This window comes from Myodes glareolus, chromosome 19, assembly GCF_982192425.1.
Source record: "Myodes glareolus chromosome 19, mMyoGla1.1, whole genome shotgun sequence".
In the NCBI taxonomy this organism is placed as follows: Eukaryota; Metazoa; Chordata; class Mammalia; order Rodentia; family Cricetidae; genus Myodes; species Myodes glareolus.
The window spans coordinates 41,076,852-41,095,487 of NC_142044.1; the positions used below are offsets into that span (position 1 = coordinate 41,076,852).

The 18,636-nt window shown below is 51.9% G+C and overlaps 1 protein-coding gene across 4 annotated transcripts; it reads left to right on the forward strand.

The window, feature by feature from the left end:
- Nucleotides 1-227: 227 nt before the first annotated feature.
- On the forward strand, nt 228-18,409 carry Cbx7 (chromobox 7). 4 transcript variants are annotated; one of them, XM_085678401.2, is made up of 6 exons: nt 228-520; nt 2,333-2,376; nt 10,069-10,134; nt 12,804-12,870; nt 15,100-15,457; nt 15,722-18,409. In XM_085678401.2, exons 1-6 carry the CDS (start codon nt 452-454, stop codon nt 15,874-15,876), a joined length of 759 nt encoding a protein of 252 aa, XP_085534527.1. In that variant the 5' UTR covers nt 228-451; the 3' UTR covers nt 15,877-18,409. The 4 variants fall into 4 exon arrangements, with proteins under 4 accessions (XP_085534527.1, XP_048310834.2, XP_085534529.1 ...); XM_048454877.3 differs by having other exon boundaries at nt 234-520; nt 15,719-18,409; XM_085678403.2 differs by having other exon boundaries at nt 236-520; nt 15,382-15,457.
- Nucleotides 18,410-18,636: the final 227 nt, after the last annotated feature.

Below are 18,636 nucleotides of genomic sequence, written 5' to 3' on the forward strand. Positions count from 1 at the left end.
AATAATCACAGGCAACTCAGAAGCCGAGCCGAGTGATGGGGTGCGCCGCAAACCGCTGCGCTCACACCCCACGCTCCAAACAAGTCGGGAGCATCAGACGCGCAACCAGCCTCCCAACTTGGCTAGCAGGCGGGGCTAGGGAGAGGGGCGGGGCCCCTGCGGTGAGGGGCGGGGTCCCGGCGGCGAGGGGCGGAGCTGACCCTCCGGGCGCTCTCAGAGGCCCGCCCGCGCGCGCGCACCCGCTCGTCGGCGCTGAGGAAAACGTTGCGCAGGTTCAAAAATGGAACGTCGGCGGCGTGAGGGAGCGCTAGGGGGTGTGCGCGCGTGCGCGTGCGCGCCCGGCAGAGCCTGACGGGGTCCCCGCCGGTCCCAGCATCGCGCGCAGCAGCCGCGGCCCCGCAGCTCCACCCCCGACCCGGCCCGGCCCCCGGCCCGTCGCCCGCTGCCCCGCATGGAGCTGTCAGCCATAGGCGAGCAGGTGTTTGCGGTGGAGAGCATCCGGAAGAAGCGCGTGCGGAAGGTGAGGCTGCTCGGGGGCGGCTCCCGCGACGCCGCGAGGTCGCCTCCTGCTCCCCAGCACCGCCCCCTCCAGGTCGGGCAGAGCGGAAAGTGGTGCGGGGGACACCTGGGGACCCGGCGCTGCTTGGCCGGCCTCACAGCCCCGTCCCTCACTTTCCCCGCCACTGTGGCGGGCCAGTAGAGTTAAAGTTGCTGCCCCGAGATGCTGGTGCTTCTGAGGCCGTCTGGGATGGAGATGAGGACGGGACTAGAGATTCTGAACTCCATTCCGCCTCATTCCCTTTACGCTCAGTTTCGAGGAGACTAAAGCTCAAGTTGAGGAAGCAACTTGCTAGTGCGTTAGAGTCCAAGTGAGTCTCGAACTCGGCCCTCCGGAGTTTTAGTACCAAGTCCTTTGAAGTTGGCAGCAGAGCTTTGGGAAAGTCTCCTCTGGCCTGTGAAGTTTTCCTGTTGGACTTTGACCTTCCCGATCCCAACCCCCACCCCCACCCCCAGCCCGGGCACACCTTTCTTCTCCTTCCCCAATCCTCCCCTCCCCCACCGACCAGCCGGGTGCCGCTCCGCAGCCCAGGCCACTGTTGTTGGGGCATCCTCGAAGCTCCGCCCCCCTCTGCCAAGGCCTTCCACTCACACCCTGAGATTTAAGGAGGCGGTTCTGCGGCGCTCAGGACCACACACCTCAGCCAGGAGTTTCCGGTCCGTACCTCAAGTCTACGCTCTTTGTGCACGTGCCCGCCGAGGGGCTCATCCCAGAGTGAACTTGGATCTGAGCATATGCTCGGGGAAAAAAGTTCTTCTCTTGGGTCTGCCGAGGGTCCCCTTCCGTTTTCTCCCTGCAATTCCTTGAGAGGCTCCTGGCAGCCACATTCTCCCGCTTTTGACTGAAGTGCAGGCTGGATAGCACCTGCTGTGGGATCCTCTGCAGGGCTTTGGGTGGGCCCGGAGTGGGTGGCGTGGGGCTGTGACGGTCTATTGGTTAGAGTGCCTGCCCAGGGTACTAGACTGAAGCGGGGATAGCCATCATGTCCTCCGACAGGGCACAGGAGTAGGTCAAAGAGGGAAGGAACCCTTCATTCGTTCAGCTCAGCTCTCCAAACCTAAACTGAGGCTGCAGGATGTTCCAGGTACCACTCTGAGCCCGAGGCTCTCTTTTTTTCTCTCAGTGCTGGCGTTCTGGCAAAGGGCACAGATGCAGGCAGGATGAACGAGGAAGTAAATACAGATGCCTCTGGCCGACTAGATGCTTTTCATAAAGAACTGTCCACTGTGTGGTGCTAGGGAGGAAAACTTTAGCAAGGTGCTACAGATTAACCTCAAAGCCGGGGTATGGAGATGCTTCACCAATGCATGGGGCTGGCTGGACACTTAAGATCCCTTTTCCTTCAGACTCCAGTTTCTAACAAGTGACAGCCGGACGGACGGCCACCTTTCAATGGGGTCCTGTAAGCAGCTTTTCCCAGAGAGGAAAGCTAGGGACTCCTGGTTTCTGCTTGGGACTTGAGCTACTGTGGGTGGCTATACATACATGTTTCCATGTGCTCTCGGTTTCCCTCTGACATGAGCCCCGTCTCAGGTTCCAGGGATGTTTGGGACCAGATATACCTTCCATGCTGCAGCAGGGAGGGCTATGGGATGGTCATATAGTAGCCAGAGTTTGGGGGGAGTTGTCCCTTGGGTTGAGGATCTGCTGGAGAGGGAGCCTTGCCATTCATAGGTTGGTGATACTATACTGCCCCCGAAGGTCTCTTGGCCTTCATTGTCCTGCAGGGTTGTAGTGTGTGTATCTCACTGTCTCCATTTTTTTTTTCCCCAGGGCAAAGTCGAGTATCTGGTGAAGTGGAAAGGATGGCCCCCCAAGTAAGGCTCCTGTGTGTGTCCCCTGCCTGTCGTCCTCTCCCCGTGCTGGCTTCAGCCTCTGTTGCTTTTATGACTGAATAGCAAGTCCTGACTAAATCACCAGCTTTTGGGGGCCCCTCAGATCCCCTCTGCTAAAGAGTGTCCTGTTTGTCTCCTCATCCTGCCCCATTTCTTCTGGCCATGGGAGTTAAGGCCCAGCTCCTTGACTTCCTCAACGGCTGCTGGCCAAGTGAAGGGGGGTCCCATGTGGAGCAAGTACCATGCTAAGTCAGACGGGAATCTTGGCGGTGGATCCCCAGTCAGTGCTGGGAGGGGCAGAACCTGGGTCTTCTTGTATTTGGATGGTACTCTCTTGTCTACAGGGTAAGTTACCAGGCATTCTTTTTTAAATAGATGTGATTCTGAGCTTTTCAGCTGAGGAAACAGAGACCAGAAGCAACTTGCCTTAGGTCACACAGCAAGGGGAGGCAGAGCTGGGACTTGAACTAAGCCTGACCATTTTCAGGCCTCTTCTCTGTCTTCCAATATTCATTCCTGGCATAGTGGGGTAGAGAGTTAGGGAGGACACCTAGTATGGCAGATGAACCTCTGGTGTGGGTGCCTGATGAGGAACCTTCTCACTAACCAAAGAGTTGTTGGGGTTGGGAACAAGCTACATGTAGGACCTCTCTATTGGTTTGTGACTGCTTTGCCCTGCCTCCTAGAGCCTGGCTTCTGGAAACTCCCTGTGCTCTCCTGATGGCTCTGACAGCCCTGAAACTTTCTCCTCGTGTGTGTGTGTGGGGGGGCTCATATTGGGGGGTGGAAGTGGGAGAGGGCTGACCTGTGAATCGGTCCTGGGGTATTATGGAGGGATGGTGGGAAGAGGGGAAGTCAGTACCCAAGTGTCTCAGTGTTCCCCTCTATGAACGGGTTTAGTGGCCTAGGACTTTACTTCTCTTACAGGCTGCTTAGCCTGGCAAGGTGAAAGGCCTGGGCATTGGTTCAGAGTGGACCATGGGCATCCAGGTGTGCTGGTGACAACACGTAAATGACACATTTGTCTTCCCTTCCACTGGTCCCTGGTGGTCATCTGGCCTGGGCACAGTGGCAGAGGGAATGCAGAAAAAGGGGCACAGCCAGTGGCTGGAACAGGGTTTTGTTTGCTGTCCACAAGGGCCTTGATAGCTCTCCTGTCTCTTCCCAAAGTCATTTGGCTAGATCACCTAGGGTGACGCCTTCTGCTCTCTTTGCTTCTAGATTTCAGGCCTGGCTGCCCAGTGGGCTTAGGGGCCCTTGGGCAACTCCTCAGCCTCTACTTGCTGCTCTTCTAATACTGAACCCCAAAGCCTCTCACGGAACCAATGTTCTCAGAGTTAAACTAATAGTACAGGGTCAGCTGAGTGGGCCTTTAGGCTGTGCTTTTGTTGGAAGGAAAGATTCCATTCCAAATAGGAGCTTAAGTTTGCTCAGAAAAATAGTCTTTTCAGACGGTGAAACTGAGGTCATGATAGGAACATGACTGCTAACCCCGCCTCATAATCCCCATTTCATATGATGCCTGCTGCCTGGGTGGGTCAGGTCCAGCTACTTTGCAGAGGCTGAGAAAATGTGGGGAGTGGGTGTTGTCTGGCCTGGGTTCTCCCCCTTTCGTAGCTACTCCTCATGGCTAGGTAGGGAACTACTATATTACAGTAAGTATTACTTACTGTAATAGTGACAGGAAGGTACCTTTGCCAGGCCACTGTAGAGCCATTTTGTTCCTGTCCGTTTCCCCCCCCAGCAAAAGACAAACAGCGCCCCCCCCCTTCCAATAATGTGATAGAGGGAACTCTTGGATCTTCGGGGGCGGGGGGGGGGGGATCAGGTGCTCTGTTTGACTCCGAGACTCTTGGGTACTCCGTTTTACCTGTTTGCCCAGCACCCTGCTACTCCCCACGCATATAGCTCATCTTTTCAAAAAGATTGCTCCTTGGAGCTTCAGTGATGACTTCATTTACCAAGATGCCAGTGGGAGAGCCCCAGTAAAAGCCAGGCATCACCCACTTTTACAGATGGAGAGTCCTCTTCCGAGATTCCGATCTACCCCTGGAATACGTGGCCAGCGCCACTAAAGCAGCCCTGGGGTGTCTTGCTGTTAGCTTTTCTAGTGTCACACTGACCATCATGCCTCCTTAGGAACTTTGGTTATGATTGACAAGCTGTGACTCAAGGCAAATATCTTAGCTGTGCCTTATTTCCTCATGTATAATGAAGCCTGCTAGGAATCACTAGAGCATCCTGGCAGCCAGGTACAGAGCAGGGTGCCTCCTCTCTAGGCCAAGAAGCCTTGTTTAGCCCTGGCAGCCATGCCTGCAACTCCAGGCTTCTGAAGCTGGTTTAATTTTCTTGGATTTTATTAGTATGTGTGTCATGTTTCTTAACACATCGAATCTTCTCCCCAACTCAAAGCTAAGGGATTACAGGGAAACCCGGTTTAGAATGAGGCTCAGCAGTTGGGGCGGTTGAAACTGGAGTCTAGGAGCTGCTGCTGGCCTGGCTCCGCGTGGCCCCAGCTCGCCTGGTTTCTGCATACAGCTCAGCAGGCCCCTCCCCCCCCCCTCTGGAACGGCAGGCTACGGCCCAGCGACCTGTCCTGCCTGGGGTGCTGCGCCCCACCCCATAGCCTGACCCCAGCTCGCGGGGACTGCAGAGGAGCGGGGGCCGGGGTGCGGTGGCGGAGCTTGTTTACCGGGCAGTGGGGCGGGACTACGGTCACGTGGTCGTGTTTATCTCCAGCCGGCTGGCGTGCCCCGCCCATGTAGGTTTCCAGTGATGGGGCTCCCATCCTCACCCTGTGTTTGAGTGCGCGAGCGCGGCTCGTGCACCAGACGCTTGTAGCGGCGCTTTGCTGCCAGTTTTGAGCCCTTCTGCAAGACCCCGCACTTCACTTTGCCTCGAGGTGGGAGGGGATTAGCGGTCCTCCCACCTCCATCCCTCCTGCTGCTCCCTTCTCTGCCTTGGGAATTAGTTCTAGGGCTCTGACCGCCCTTTTCTGTGGTTTCACAGCTTCTAGGGCTAAGAGAGACTAGATAATAGGCAGTGATCCTCCCCCAGGGATGCTCCAGCTTGTGGGGACCCCAAGGAGGTGACCTTGGGCAAGGTGCTTAATCTCTGTGCCTCTTTTTTTCATCTGTAAACTGGAGTGATTATTTAGGAACCTACCTCGGTGAGATAGTATAGGGATTCCTCAGAGTAGACGGGTGCATTCATAACAGTCAGTGGAGGCAATTGTTCTTTAGATGAGGGAACTGAGTACAGAGAAGGGTAGGAATCCCACAGTAGCTGCTGCTGCAGTAAGGAATGGGCCCACAGGAGCAGGAGGGCAGGGAGGGTACAGTGGGCTGACTGGCTCTCCCTTTCTTGGGCAGAAGGCTTGAGTTCCATCTGCCCTGGTTGGGGGTCAGCTTAGTAGCTTTCTTAGAACACCTGGTGCTGAGTTGAGCTGAATGCATTTGTAGTTGAATTGATCCTACTTAGCAAGGACCAGTTGGGCCAGGAATCCACCAGAACCTGGTTCTTAAGGATGGTTAGGAAATGGCTGCTAGGCAGGGAGAGGAGTGCATACAGGGGCTGGCGAACCTCTGGAGGCTGCCCAGGATCCCACGGGTCAGTTGAAAACGAGGAAGGAAGGAAGAGTTCTGTGCCTGGGCAGTAGCCCCTTTCGCCCTCCCTGGTCCAGTGTCCCTGAAACTTAAGAGAAAGGTTTTAGCTCTTAGGGTGTCTCTGCCTCCTTTCTCCCTGCTGGTGAGACCTCCCACGCAGTTTCCCCGGGATGACCTTGACCTAAATCACAGAACATGACTTTGGCTTAATTTTTTAAAAAAATACATATCATTGGGCATGGTAGCGCACGACTTTAATCCCAGCACTAGGGAGGCCGAGGCAGAGGCAGAGGCAGGCGGATCTTATTAGTTGGAGATCAGCCTGGTCTACAGAGGGAGTTCCAGGACTCAGAAATCCTGCCTCTGCCATGGGAGTGCTGGAACTAAACGTGTGCGCAGGACTTTAATGTCCCTTTCATCTCCTTTACTGGAACCTTTCTTCCCAACATGTCTGTGTGTGTGTGTGTGTGTGTGTGTGTGTGTGTGTGTGAGCGCGCGTGTGTGTGCGCGCGCGCATGTACACACACGTATTTATAGTCACTGAGTTTAATTGGGATTGCTTGCTTATACATGGATTTGGGGTTATTTACTGGGTTATAGGTGTCTTCCCAGTAGCCACACCTCTGAAGAAAAATGACATCTTTCCCAGCAGCTGTGGACTAGGGCGTAGTTCGTGTGCGTTGCCCTCATCTGTACTGAAACGTTGACAGCCTCCATTTTGTGCAAATAACCACAGCTCCTGTGCGTTCAGGGGTGTGGTGGCCATGTGCTATTCAGAATAGCATCTTACAGCATTCCTTATCCTCTACCTCTTAATTCTTTCTGCCTGCTCTTCTGTGATGTTCCCTGAGATTTGTAGGGGAGGGCTAGTATAGATGTCCTGTTTAAGGCTGAACGCTCAAAATTTAACTTACTCTCAGCACTTCAACATTTTCGTTTTGTTCTGGGTGTTTTTGTTTTTGTTTTTGTTTGTTTTTTTTTCCTCAAGACAAAGTTTCTTTGTAGCAGGCTGTTTTGGACTGTCAGCCTCGAGACCATGACAAAGACTTACTAATCATGAATGCTCAGCCTTTAGCTTAGGCTTGTTTCTTGCTAGGTTTTGTAACGTAACCCATTTCTGTTCATCTGTGTGCTGCCCCAAGAGGCTCGTTCACCTCATCTACATGCTGCCCGTCTTGCTTTCCTGTGTTCTCCATGACTGACTGGCTGGCTCCCGTTTCTCTCTACCCAGCAGCACCACCCAGCCCTCCTCTGCCTAGCTATTGGCCATTCACCTATTTATTAGACCATTCAGGTGCCTTAGGCAGGCAAGGTGAAATAGCACATCTTTACACACTTAAACAAATATTCTATTCCACAACTCTTCTCTGTATAACAGCTCTGGCTGTCCGGAACCTGCTCTGTGGACAAGGCTGGCCTCAAACTCACAGAGACCTGCCTGCCTCTACCTCCCAAGTGCTGGGACTAAGGGCATGTGCCACCATACCTGACTGCATTTTGACCATTTTTGAGTCTGCATTAATTCTGCCTATTGCAAAAAGCTTCTTCTCTAAGATTGATAGCAGCACAGATCTACGGGTATAAACAAATACTTAGAAGGCAGTTTGACAGCATGTCCCTTTAGCAGAGCAGCAGATGGGTTCCCTCCTAGGAGCTGTGGTTTCCTCTCCATGGGCTTTTAACCAGGTTTATAGCCCTGAGCATAAATTTTCTCCTGCGGAGTTGGCCTCCAATCGATTTGGAAAGCAGTCGGCTATTTACCATTTACATCTCTGTGCACCATTGGCAGCATCTTGCCTGGCCCGTCAGTATTATAGCAAGTGAGGCTCATCTCTGGGTCAGTGGCTTTCTCCCAAGTAGCTGGGAATCTTTCAGAACTATGAGAACTAACTAATAAGAAACTCCCAGGTCAGTTTTAGCTTGATTATCTATATCCTATAATCAAAATATGAGGTGTCTATAACATCAAGGTCCTACTACCTAATTTTGGTGGGCAATCAAGAGCAATGACAAATGCTTTTGTTTTGGGCCCTCAGGCCTTGTCAAACAACTCATAGGGAGGCATCTCATGCCTGGCACTGAGATTTTCATTTAATAATCTGTGCTTTCAGCATCCACTCACATAGAATACCTCCATTCATGATCATGTTTTTTAAAATAGTGTGTGTGTGTGTGGGTGCATTTGAGTCTCACTGTGGTTGTTAGAGTACAATTTGGTTCTCTCTGTCTACCTGAAAAATACCAGGAATCAAACTCAGATTGTCAAGCTGGGCAGCATATTACCTGCTGAGCCATATTACCAACCCTTATCCTCTTTAAAAAATATATATGTGTGTGCTTTTAGTAGTGGTGGTGATGGTGATGGTGGTGGTTCTGTGTTTGTGTTTGGTTGTGTACACATGAGTGCAAGTGCCCAAGGAGCGCAGAAAAGGGCGCCAGCCCCTAGGCCAGCGGGACAAGCAGTAGTGAACTATCTGACTTAGGTGCTGGGATCTGAAATCCTGCTTTCTGCAAGATCAGCTTGTGCTCTGAGCTGCTGAGCCATCTCCAACCTCTATATTTTAAAAACTAGCTTACAGATTGGTGGGTCTTCCACTGACTTTTCATACATCTGTAGTTTTGGTGAACTCTCCCCCATCTCTTGCTCTCGTCCCCACTTATGCCTTTTTTCTACCCCAGCATTCTGCTCCCTCATTCCCACTTCAAAGCTTCTTTCCTTCTGTCTCCTGGGATCTTTCTGGTTTCCTGACCTCCACAAGCACTACAAATTAACGCAAATCTGGAAATCTGAAGCTAGGCTCCATCTGTGTGATAGCATGTGGTGTTTTCTTTTTGGGCCTGGGCTACTTCATTTAATGTATTTTCCTGTGAATTCTGTGGTTTATTTTTTCTTCACGTTTGAATAACGTTCCCTTGCATGTGTGTGCCACATTTCACTATCTGGTTATTACCTGATGCGCATGTAGACAGATTTCATTTCCTAGCCATGATGAAGAGAGCGGGAATGAACACAGATGGATAAGTATCTCTGCAGTAGTCTTGTGAGTGCATGCCCCAGGAGTGGTATGATTGAGTTCCATGTTTTTTTGTTTTGTTTTTTAATTATGATTGGGTCTTACCATGTAGTTCTAGGTGGCCTGGAATTAAGTATGTAGACCAGCACACCCAGGCATTATCTTTTTTTTTTTTTTTTTTCCAGACAGGGTTTCTCTATGTAGGTAGTTTGGGTTCCTATCCTGGCACTCAACTCTGTAGACCAGGCTGGTCTCAAACTCACAGAGCTCCTTCTGCCTCTGCCTCCTGAGTGCTGGGATTAAAGGCGTGTGCCACCACTGCCCAGTGATTTTTCTACTTGTATTCCCACTTACTGCTTTAGAATTTTATTTTATTTTTTTTAAGATATTGGTCATTGCCAGGCAGTGGTGGTAGCACATGCCTTTAATCCCAGCACTTGGGAGGCAGAGACAGGCAGTTCTGAGGCCAGTCTGGTCTATAGCACGAGTTCAAGGACAGGCTCCAAAGCTACTGAAAAACCTGTCTCTGGGGGAAAGAAAAAAACATCAGTCATCACTAGATGTTTACCAGACACCTGTTGTGGGCCAGGCTCAGAGAGAAGGGGCTGAAGGGGCTGGAGCTGGGGCTGAGCAACATAAAAAACACAAATAGCAAAACCCTTTCTCTCTGCCAGCCACTTCTGTGAACAGCCCTGAGACCTCTAGTCAGTACTTGTGTTCTTCACAAAAAGGGACACAGGAGCACAGGGCTGCTGAGTATGCAGCTCAAGGTTGCACAGTCAACGAGGGTCAGAGCTGGGATTTGAACCCAAATAGGCTAGCCCCAGAGCCCCTGCCAGGCTGTGGGATGAGGGCCAAAGGCATTCTTAAGCTTCAGGAGGATGTTAGATCTAGTTGGAGTCTGCAGTAGGATGGAGTTGTGACTTCATGCAGCTCCCAAAGGCCTAGGCACAGACCAGGCCAGGGCTATGTGGTAGGCTGACACAGAGCACCGCTGCAGCCTCTGGGACACTGGTGGTGGCCGAGCAGCTCTCATCTTTTGTTCTTCTCCCCAGGTACAGCACATGGGAGCCAGAGGAGCACATCCTGGACCCCCGCCTTGTCATGGCCTACGAGGAGAAGTAAGGGTCCTGCCTATTCTGGGTCTGGGCTGAGGCTAGCTCCAAGACATCTCAGGAAACCAGTCAGTGGCTTAGCCCTAGGCAAGAGGGCCGGGTGGTTAGGTCTGTGTGTGCCAGGGAAAGGTAGTGGGCATCTAAGACCTGTTCCTGTATCCTCCCTGTATCCTCCCTATCTGCCAACTTTGCCCTCCTGTGGCTTCCTGGTCCCAGGCTGAGGATTCATTCAGAAGCACTAACAGATATATCCCATGTGGGAATGACAGTATCTGACCCGCCCTATCAAAGAAGGAAGGCTGATGAGGTCGAGCAAAGCCAGGGATGTGAGGAAGGCTTCTGGCTTGACCTTTGACCTCCAGTCATGATCCCACCTTCCCATGGGCTTCCCTGCTCCCACCTGGGTCAGAGTGTGGCGCACCTGTTGTCTTTTTTAAACTACATTTGCTAGGGGCACCTGAGTGCCACAGTGCATGTGTGAGGTTAAATGGTGACCTGCATTGGTTCTCTTCCCCCACCATGCCTGTGTTTACAGAGTTCACGGTAGCCCTGGCCTACCTGGACTTGTAGCTGATCCACCCTTTTCTTTCTCCTCCTGGACTTAGTCTGTGTGCTACTGTGTCTCGTTCTCACAATTGTTTTGTTTGTTTGTTTGTTTTCAGTTTTTCAAGACAGGGTTTCTCTGTGTAACAGTCCTGGCTGTCCTGGAACTCGCTCTGTAGACCAGGCTGGCCTCAAACTCAGAGATCCGCCTGTCTCTGCCTCCCAAGTTCTGGGATTAGAGTCATGCACCACCACCACCCAGCATACCGACAACTGTTTTTGTTATTTGATTCCTATGGTAATCTATTGACATAGGAGTGAGGCTATTATTGGAATGAGGAATCTAAGCCCCCTGAGCAGTTAGGGGGCTTGTCCAGGAGCTTTGCCTACAGGAGCTGGGACATTGAGAGCATGATCTGATCAATCCCTTATTGCTGTACCGTTGCTTCTCCAGCCAAAGGCTTCTGGAAGCACCTTGAAAGATTCAAAGGATGTGTCATCACTGTTCCTTTTTGTTTTGTTTTTTCATTTTTACAAGACTGTTGTTCTTTTTAATATTTATTTGATTTTATGTGTAGGTGTGAATGCCTGAGTGTGTGTGTGTCTGTATTTGTGTGTGTGTGTATGTATATACATATGTATCTATACACACACACACACACACACACACACACACACACACACACACACGGCACACTGTGTGCATGCAGTACCTCATCAGACCAGAAGAGGGTGGCAGATCCCCCTGGAACTGGCATATCAAACATCTGTGAACTGCCATGTGGGTGCTGGGAACTGGATCTGAGTTTTCTACAAGAGCAGCCAGTGCTCTTAACTACTGAGTCATTTCTCCATCCCGTCATGTCATCATTGCTCTTAAGTCAGTGATGGTGTTCCTGTCCCACAGTTTCTCTCTGCTTTCTCTGCTTCTTGGTGAGATCCTGATCTAAAGCAGTGTTTCTCAACGTGTGAGTCATGACCCCTTTGGGGGTCAAACAACTATTTTACAGGGATCGCCTAAGGCCATCGAAAAACACAGCTATTTAAATTATCATTTATAACAGTAACAAAATTACAGTTATGAAGTAACAATGAAATAATTTTATGGTTGTGGATCAGTACCTGAGGGTCAGTACTATATTAAAGGGTCGCAGCGTTAGGAAGGTTGAAAAATACTGGTGTAAAGGGTTGTCTCACTGAGAAAGTCCTATGGACTGTCTCAGTTTTCTGAGACAGGGTCTCCCTATATAGTCCTGACTGGCCTGGAAACTTACTATATAGACCTCGCTACCTCCCAAGTGCAGGAGTTGTAGACATGTGGCACTATGCCCAAGTTTTAGATTGTGGCAAAGAAAGCTATGGGAAGAGCCAAGGCCAGGTGCCCATTCCTCGAATCAGGAGATCGTTGCCTGGCAGGGCTGTGGTAGCTCCCACCAAGACCAGTTTAAGACATTTGGGAATGACTGGTTTATGGATAGCCCAGATGAGGAGGTCTCATCCAACCTTAATGGAGAATGAGCGAGCTCCCAGCTCCTCCACCTTTCTGCTGTCTGTGAGGTCTTCATGGTGGGGCTGCAGGAGAATGAGTGGAGTGAACTGAGACAGACAGGAGAACCTGGTGACCCCACGTTTTTGGCACTGCCGTGTGGAGTCTAGAATTGTGTTGTATGGGTTAAGGGTGTCTTTTTTGGGAGGGCGCCTTGCAGGTCAGTCTTTCTTCTTTACCCAGTTAGGTGAGGCAGGGCCCTTTCTCTGCAGATTCCAAAAGATCCCAGATAGGATGGCTGTGTCGAACTCCCCTTGCCAGGAAGCTTGCTATAGTTCTTAGTGCCCAGGACACTCAGGGCCATTCTGGTTCTGAGTGAGAGTAGAGAGCAGAGCTCCACTCTTACAGGGTTCCCAGTGGCATGGGCGGTAGAGCCCTGTTTGGCCCCGGAGTGTAGCCAGGACCTGTGCGTTTTCAGACTAAAGGCTGAGCCCTGGAAGCTGAATGTCTGTTATGGCTCCACAGAGCAAGGGGGAGGAGTGTGGGATGGCCTGTGTCCCCCAACCCAGGCACATGATGGAGGGGGGGTGATGTCTCTTGGATGTCACAGTTTCTTTTTCTTCTGTCACCTTCTTTGCACTCCCAGGGAGGAGAGAGACCGAGCATCAGGTTATCGGAAGAGAGGTCCAAAACCCAAGCGACTTCTGCTGCAGGTAACCACTGTCTCCGAGCCCCCGCCCCGCCTCCCCCACCTGCATGTGTCCTGGCCCTCGCTTCATTTACTCACCTCACCCAGCATAGCAGAGTGCTGTGGAACAAGACTCAGTGGGTTTGTTTCAGTAGGAGTTGGGCAAAGGCTGCACGTGGATTTGGAGCCAGGAAGGTCAGCCTGAGATGGGGACTCTAGTGGGCCTGAGGGTAGTCATGTAGCCAATCTTTGAGAACTTGAAATGTTGTGGATGAACCTTTTTGACTCTCCAAATCTCTAAACACCAAATAACCAAGGATCTTTGTGCTGAGGAAACGTGGCAGGCTAGGACTGCAAAAATCCAAGAACTGGACACTCTTAACATTCTGAACATGACCTTGGAATAGCAGACTTACAGACCCATGTTCTCTTTGAATGCGGAGAAGCCTGTGAAGCCTGTGTTGTCCTCATTCTCAAGGTGCCTTAAGTCTTGGCGTAGCCACCAACAGAGTGTGAAGCCACACAACCCAGTTCCATGATTCTGGGCAGATCTGAGTTTTCTCACCTATAAGAGGGTGGGTGAAAGTCTGTGTTCTTGATTTCATAAGGTGCATCTGGGCATTTAGTTTGTATATGTTTAACCACTCCTGGTGCTGGATTACCTCAGGCTCTCTTTAGTGGACAGGATGGCTTTAGTGGACAGGTGGCGATGACCCATGGGTTTGTCATAAACTGGCCCTAGGGCAGAAAGTGACCTTTGCTAGACATGCACCCAGCACACGTCACAAGGACATGTTCCCCTCTATGTCAGATGGTAGTTGTATCAGTCATCTACTGCTGTGAGACAGACTACCCCAAACACAGCACCTGGAAAACGAAACTGTTACTGTGTTATATGGTCTCTGTGGGTCTGTCCGGAAGGCAGTGCTGCCTCAGCTGGTTGTGGATCCCTTCAGGATGTTTGAGGGCTGGAACAGGAAGTTTAACTGCCCAGTTGCTCCTCATGTGCCAGTGAAGTGGTACTGGAGGTTGACAGGTCCTATTGTATGGGTGTCTTCAGTCAAGTGGATGATCAAAGAGCAAGGAAGAAGCCACAGTATGTTTGTGGCCTTGCCTGAAGTCACACTGCCGAAGTCCAGAAGGCGGTGCTGTTGGACTCAGGCTAGTGTTAACTGGTTTTCGCTTTGATGAAGTACCTACAGCTCAGCGAGCCTTGGGCTTGCCTGAGGTCACTCAGCAGGGTAGATTCCAGCTCTGACTGGAGCTCAGGGTGAGGTAACAAAGGACCAAAAGGAACTACCCTTGAAATGGCTTGTGAACCCTGAAGTCTCCTGAGGGCTGGCTTCAGGGAAAGCCTTGAAGTCCCCTGTGCAGCCTTCTCATCCTGCCAGTGACCCATACCATGTATGCATGACAATCAATAGGCAGGGCGGAGTGTGGGACTGGAGGTTGTCCTCACTTCCTCCACCTTGAGGATTTGTGATCTCATGGCCCCGTTTGATGGCCACTTGTCCTGGGAACTCTTGGCCTCTGGTGGCATATGGCAAAAGATGCTGTCCCTGAGTAATACAGGATCTTCTTTGGTCTTGATCTAAGGATTTTTTTCTCTTTTGGAGCTGTGCAAATTTTACTCCAAGTTGGAAAGGCAGACTCCCCATTCTAGAGTTCCAACCTGCTCTGCTTCACCGAGGTAGAGTTGGCAGCAGAGACCCAGCCCCTAGAGAGGGCTCAGGGCCGCTATCTGCAAAGAATAGGTGGGACGCTGCTCCTGCATGTTGGACTGCCTGCAGACTGCAGCGGCAGCTTCTCCCTTTGCCCCTGTCGTCCCTGAAGATCCTCTTTCAGCTTTCAAGGCTCCTTGGGAGACAAAGACCCCTCTCCAAATGGCAAAAAATCTCAGTGTGTTTACTTCAGAAATCCATTTTTTCAACTTTGCATTGCACTGATAATCAAATCCAGGACCTTGCATGTGGTAGGCAAGTGTGTGCCACTGAGCTGTGGCCCTACCCCTATGGATGGCCCTACCCCTATGGGTTAGTTTGTAGCCCTGCAGCCCTGATCCTCAGCCATGCTGTGGCCAAAAGGGATGACTGAGTTCAGCGGGTATGGGTACAGGTGTGGGCCCTGGTCCGTGGACAGAGGTGGTGCAGATGGAACAGATGAGGCTTGGGTACACTGGGGGAGTTACCATGTAAGCAGTGGAGGCACAGTGGTGGGGCAGGCTGACCCGCCGCGCCCTGGCTTGCCCCTGCAGCGGCTGTACAGCATGGACTTGCGGAGCTCCCACAAAGCCAAGGGCAAGGAGGAGCTCTGCTTCTCTTTGATGCGCCCACTCGGCAGCGGGAGCCCCGAGGGGGTGGTCAAGGAGGGGGCAGCTGAGCTGGTGGACAAGGGCCCCTTGGTGCCCACCCTGCCCTTCCCACTCTGCAAGCCGCGCAAGGCCCACAAGTACATGCGGCTCTCACGCAAGAAGTTCCCGCCACGCAGCGGGCCCCACCTGGAGAGTCACAGCCATCCACGGGAGCTCTCCCTGCAGGAGTCACCAGCCCCAGATGTCCTGCAGGCCGCCGGCGACTGGGAGCCTGTGGAGCAGCCCCCTGAGGAGGAGGAGGGTAAGGCAGTCATCCTGAGACCTCAGCCTGAAAGGCCCCTGACCCTTGTCCAGAGGGCCTGGAAGCCATGTGCAGCTGTGGAGCAATGAGGACTGATTTGGGCCTGATCCCTGCCCACCCTCTCCAGCTGGGCAGGTGCATGTGTGCCCTCCTAAGCATCCAGGTTCAAGCGTATCAGGGGATGGGCTGTGTGCTGATACTACTAACTGACCACTTAGTGACAACCTATGCCTCATCTGTGTCTTTGTCCCATGGCTGCAGCAGAAGCAGACCTGGCCAATGGGCCCCCTCCCTGGACACCCACGCTCCCCTCAAGTGAAGTGACCGTGACTGACATCACCGCCAACTCCGTCACCGTCACCTTCCGTGAGGCTCAGGCTGCCGAGGGCTTCTTCCGAGACCGCAGTGGGAAGCTGTGAACAGCTGCTTCCTGTCTTCTTAAACTGTGTTTCTTGGGGCTTGGGTGAGGAGTTCCAGAGACAGGAGGGGCTGGGAACAGGGCAAATTTTTAAAAAAGAAGAAGCAGCAGCAGAAGCATGAGGAAGACCCCACCACCTTGCCCTTACCCCATGAGGGTTGTTTACAGAGGGACCTCCAGGACAGGGAAGGAAGGCCAGTGTTGTCTGGGTCTCATCTCCAGGGCGGATGAGGATGGACTCCCCTGCCCAGGACTCCTCTGTCATTCTACAGAGGCTAATCCTAGGAGTCGGAGGAGCCCAGGAGTTCCAGACCTTGCCTTGAGCAGCCACCCCAGCTCTCTGGTGTTGTTCCCTCCCTATTCCTTGGCTTGGGTCTTTACTATGAACTTTCCACTCCAGGTTTGTGGTGGGACATGGAGGCTGTCTTTGGCCACCAGGGACAGGATCAGGACAAAGGGCATGGCCTGGATCAGAGAAGGGGCTGCCAACCAAGCCTCCTCTGAATGTGCTGTCCCCCCAGTACTGGCCTGTGTAGAGATGCCCATGAACACATCCAGCCACTCCAGTTGCTGTGTTCACACCTGCCCCATGTCTATAGACCTCCACGTGAACCTTGCACACCTTTAGAAACCAACAGGTAAACATGGCGTGATTTCCAGCACAAATGAACTTGCCCGGGCACCTTTACTCCACCTTGCACATCTGGCACATGACTGACAGGATCAGACAGCTTGGGCCAGCCTGAGCCTGTTGACATCCATCTCAGCTACAGATAGGACCAGGCTTTGTGCAAGGTGCAGAAGCTTCCACCCAGGATCGCAGACACTTGGCCCTTCCCTCTTCATAGGAGTTCATGTTCTTTCTGACTCAGGTGACTTTACAGCCCTTTTAGTACTACCCCTTCTCTGCCCTCTCCTGCAGCTCAGTTGACCTGGGCATCCATGGATGCCAGTGGGTGTGGGCAGTCAAGAAGGGAGTGTCCCCCTACTTTCTCAGGGCAGCCCTTGTCTTCTGTGTTCCCTCCCCACCCAACCTGAATGACACAGCTAAGGATGACCCCTCATACCTTGTGGGGATTGGACTGTGCTCTATGGTGATTCAGCTGCACACAAGCCTGTGGTCCTGATGAGGGTGCAGTTTGCAAGTTTGCACAGGTGCCCTATAGGCTGATAACCTTCCTACCTTGCCAAGGTCACATTGCTCTCTCATACCCTGCCACCATAGGAACCCATGTGGCTGGGTCCCAGCAGCCCCTAAGTCTGTTTTTAGGAGAAAAGCAGAGTTTGCATGAGCAAGGGTAGGGTGGCTCACTCCTTGACTCTCATCCCCAAACCAAAGAGCCTGTATCCTGTGTCTGTCTGGATTCTTTCCTCAAGCTTCTCAAGTCCCTGGTCTCCCCCTTCTCCTTAATTCTCAGTTGTCCAGGGTTAACTCAGTGCTTCCATTGGGGGCAGTCTCCTGTGGTGACTGCTTCACCTCTATCCTGGGTCCTGAATCTAGAAAATGTTGGGGTGGGCCAGGAAAAGGAGTCAAGAAGAGCCCCAACTCCTGGCAGAGAAGATGAGGGTGGGTGACTAAAGCTTTTCTTTGCAACTGGGTTTGCTTTCCCACAATTCTGGGGACAGCATCTGGCAGATGTCATGCTCGCCATCCCTGGGGCATCAGACTAAATACCTGTACAACGTGGATCATGAGGCTAGGGGAGAGGGCAGAAAAGGCGACTTTTGGGCAGCTGTCTTCTGTCTGTAGCAGCAGACAGTGTCCCTTTCTCTCATGTGACCCTTTATAAAACCCACCAGCTCTGGGAGATTGTGGCCTTGGCTGGGGATCCTTCAGGGCAGCCATATGACTGTGGACTGCTGTGGTCTGGCTCCCTAGGGAGAATGGCTGCAGGCTTTGAGTGGCTACACAGGTTCCTCCCAGCCTGAAGCTGTACAGTGTCCAAGTGGACAGTGCCCCCCTACACACACTAACCCCCTCCAAGGCCAGTACTCAAGTGAGGAGTGGTGGCCACCTGCTTATCTTTCCCTTGACCACCCATTTGAATGTAGAGGTTGGGTAGTGCTTTTCCCTCACTGTGGGTTGGGGTGAAAATGTGCCTCAGCTTCTGGTGCGGACACTCGAAGTGCCACATTTGAGCCCATTTGGGCTGTGTGGTTATCATCTGGTAAGATGGTTATTTCCTTGCCAAGTTCCTCCCACCTCCTGCCCACTGGGGGAGGAGCTCAGTGTCAGCGAGATGGTATTTGTTTTTTGTTTTTTTGCTTTAAGTGGCAGACGGCACCCAGCTGCCAGGTCTCAGCACAAGACCACTTTGCACAGAATGAGCTCCGAGCTTTGTTCAGACTACATGAATGTATTGGGAGGGATTGGGACAGGGCATGTGTGCTGGAGAGAGTCAGCAGGTACAAAGTGAAGTTTTATTTTTGTACTGATGGGTAAAAGAGACTGTATAGCATCTATTTATTTAGATGGTCTGTCTGGTATATGAGGCAAAGATTATTAGAAATACATTAAAATGATTTTAAAAATTCCTGTGTATCTGATTTTTCTTTTTTCTTTTTCTTTTTCTTTTTTCTTTTTTTTTTTTTTGCTTGTTTGTTTTGTTTTTTGAGACAAGGGTTTCTCTGTAGCTTTGGAACCTGTCCTGGAACTAGCTCTTGTAGACCAGGCTGGCCTCGAACTCACAGAGATCTGCCTACCTTTGCCTCCCGAGTGCTGGGATTAAAAGCGTGCACTACCACTGCTCAGCTAAATTTA

Excerpts from the sequence above, each read along its gene's own strand:
- Cbx7 (XM_048454877.3), top strand. The coding sequence starts at position 452 with ATGGAGCTGTCAGCCATAGGCGAGCAGGTGTTTGCGGTGGAGAGCATC. Across the intron at positions 2,377-10,068 it reads TGGAAAGGATGGCCCCCCAA|GTACAGCACATGGGAGCCAG; the intron begins GTAAGGCTCCTG and ends TCTTCTCCCCAG. Across the intron at positions 10,135-12,803 it reads GTCATGGCCTACGAGGAGAA|GGAGGAGAGAGACCGAGCAT; the intron begins GTAAGGGTCCTG and ends TTGCACTCCCAG.